Source organism: Onychomys torridus, chromosome 9 (assembly GCF_903995425.1).
Source record: "Onychomys torridus chromosome 9, mOncTor1.1, whole genome shotgun sequence".
NCBI lineage: Eukaryota > Metazoa > Chordata > Mammalia > Rodentia > Cricetidae > Onychomys > Onychomys torridus.
Window position 1 is genome coordinate 40,485,575 of NC_050451.1, and position 2,430 is coordinate 40,488,004.

At 38.9% G+C, this 2,430-nt stretch overlaps 1 protein-coding gene across 1 annotated transcript; it reads right to left on the reverse strand.

Moving 5' to 3' along the window:
- Nucleotides 1–1,220: 1,220 nt before the first annotated feature.
- LOC118590828 (olfactory receptor 4N4-like) lies at nt 1,221–2,197 on the reverse strand. Its single transcript, XM_036198575.1, has one exon. It carries the CDS (start codon nt 2,181–2,183, stop codon nt 1,257–1,259), a length of 927 nt encoding a protein of 308 aa, XP_036054468.1. The 5' UTR covers nt 2,184–2,197; the 3' UTR covers nt 1,221–1,256.
- Nucleotides 2,198–2,430: the final 233 nt, after the last annotated feature.

Sequence of the window (2,430 nt, forward strand, 5' to 3'; positions counted from 1 at the left end):
ATGAACTCCAATGACTTCCTCTTGGCTCGCAGTATGGTCATCATGTGTCTGTGTAATTGTTAAAACTGCCACATCATGAGAATTTCCTTTACATTCCTATGTTTCACAATAGTCTGAGAAATGAATGTTTGAAATGGCAATATCTCATTTTATAAGTGCTTTGGAAAAGTGAGAGCAATGAGTATCGGTTACAAATGGCATTATAATTGTGTTGGGAAAAGTAAAAGAAAAATGGGAAAGGAAAGCTAAGAAGGTGGTGTGGACAAAGCGAATCAGAAGCAGGAGCAAAGGAATGCCAGGAAGCAAGTGCATTTCTTCTTGGAGAGCCACGGTAGCCTGTTAACTGGAGAAACTACCTGTGCATGGAGAGCACAGATGATGATAAAACTGAAAAGTGGGTGATGTGGAGAAGGTCAGGTAAGTACTACATTAGCAAGTCTCACTTTTATACAGAAGCAAGAAGAAACATCAGTTAGTTTGACTGTGAGGGGATGAAATGTTGAAAAATGACCTTTGGGAGATTCATCTTGTAATACGATAAGATGCTGAAAATTAGATGTTTCTCCAATGATCTAGATGATGAGAAAGGTATTAGGCTATAGTGTGAACAGTGAAATAGAGAATGACATCCCAAAGGACCAAAGGAAGCTGTGTCTTAACTCCAGGAAAAGAGAGAAGAAAAAAAGTGTCCAGCAGTTGCTTCTAATTCGTCCCGGGTGATGTTGAGAATGCCAACAGTGAGAGAGGTAGCAGAAAGCCTTCTGCCTTTGGCTCTTGATATTTTGCAACCTATTATCCCATGTATGAAAATGAATTCATTTATTCATAGAATCTTATGGTGATGGCACATTACACAATGGACAGATCTGTGAGTTAGTTGTTCTTTTGTTTAAAATACTAAGACTTCATTACTATGGTTATGGAGATACTGAAATTATTGTTTTTACCATAAAATCCTTTAGTGTTTTTACTCTTACATCAATTAAAATTTAATCCCTATATCTATCACACTCATCCATTGTACTTAAACAAATCTATTATTTCTGTTGCGTCTTTTCAAGCATATGGATTTTATTTTCTATGTGTAAATCAATTTTAAAAAACAAAATAAAGCACTAGGACAAAGGAAAAAATCAATCAAATTGCCTGTAACAGTGCCTGACAAATGAGATCTAATCAAGAAGAACGCTATTTATTTTGTAACTAAATAAATGCAAGCCAAATTACCCCTGCCTGGTTTCTCATTTAAAAACCAATTAACAAACTATTTTTTGAATAAGTAACTTTTTCATGGAAGTTTTTACTTCCTGGTTTCGAAGGGTATAAATCACAGGATTCATCAAAGGGAATATTACCGTGTGGAAGAAAGAAACCACTTTGTCAGCAGACAAGGCTGTGAATGGACGTGTATAGATGAAAATTGCAGGTCCAAACATAAGAAATATGATTATAACATGAGTGGTACATGTAGATATAGCTTTGTTCTTTCCTTCAGAAGCTGACCTGTGAACATGGCATAAAATAACTGCATATGAAGTTAGAAGCCCAAGGAAGCACACAAGGGTAAGCAGGCCACTGTTGAAGATCATTAGGAGCTCAACTACAAAGGTATCTGTACAGGCTAGCTTGATGACCTGTGGGACATCACAGAAGAAGTTATCCAGGTGGTTTGGCCCACAGAAGGGCAAGCGAAGGATGAGGACAACCTGAATGAGGGAGTGAACAAAGCCTCCAAGCCAAGGAGCCAACAACATCCCACAGCAGGCTCTAGGGCTCATGACAGTGGAATAGTGTAAAGGCCTACAGATGGCAATGTAGCGGTCAAAGGCCATCACAACCAGAAGTAAAAATTCCCCTCCTCCAAGGAAATGCAAGAAAAATAGCTGAGTGATGCAGGCTCTATAGGAGATTATCTTCTTCTCAGAAAAGATGTCTACCAACATCCTGGGAGTCACAATGAAAGAGTAGGAGGCATCCAGGAAGGCCAAGTTCCCCAGAAATAAATAAAGTGGGGCATTGAGTCCAGGGTCTGATATGACGGTGAGGATGATGAGGATATTTCCAGGTAAGATGATGATGTAGAAAATTAAGCTCAGAGCAAAGACCAAGAGCTGAATGTCATATGACTGGGTCAGTCCTATGAGGATGAACTCTGTGACAACTGTCCTGTTTTCTGTCTCCATCACCAGTCCCTATAGAACATAACAAATCATTTCTTTCCATCTCTTCCATCTACAGCATTGATATTCTCCTTCTAGAAGCATAGCTAGACACAAATAAATTACCCCATCACATTCCACATCTAAACTGTCTCCTCTGTACTTTAGTGTCTGCATCTCATTACTGCCTAACATTCCACTCTTTTAGCCACACCTTCCTGCCTGCTTTAGTCCTGAACTTCTGTTAGATTCTCTGATGAGGAAAAAGGTG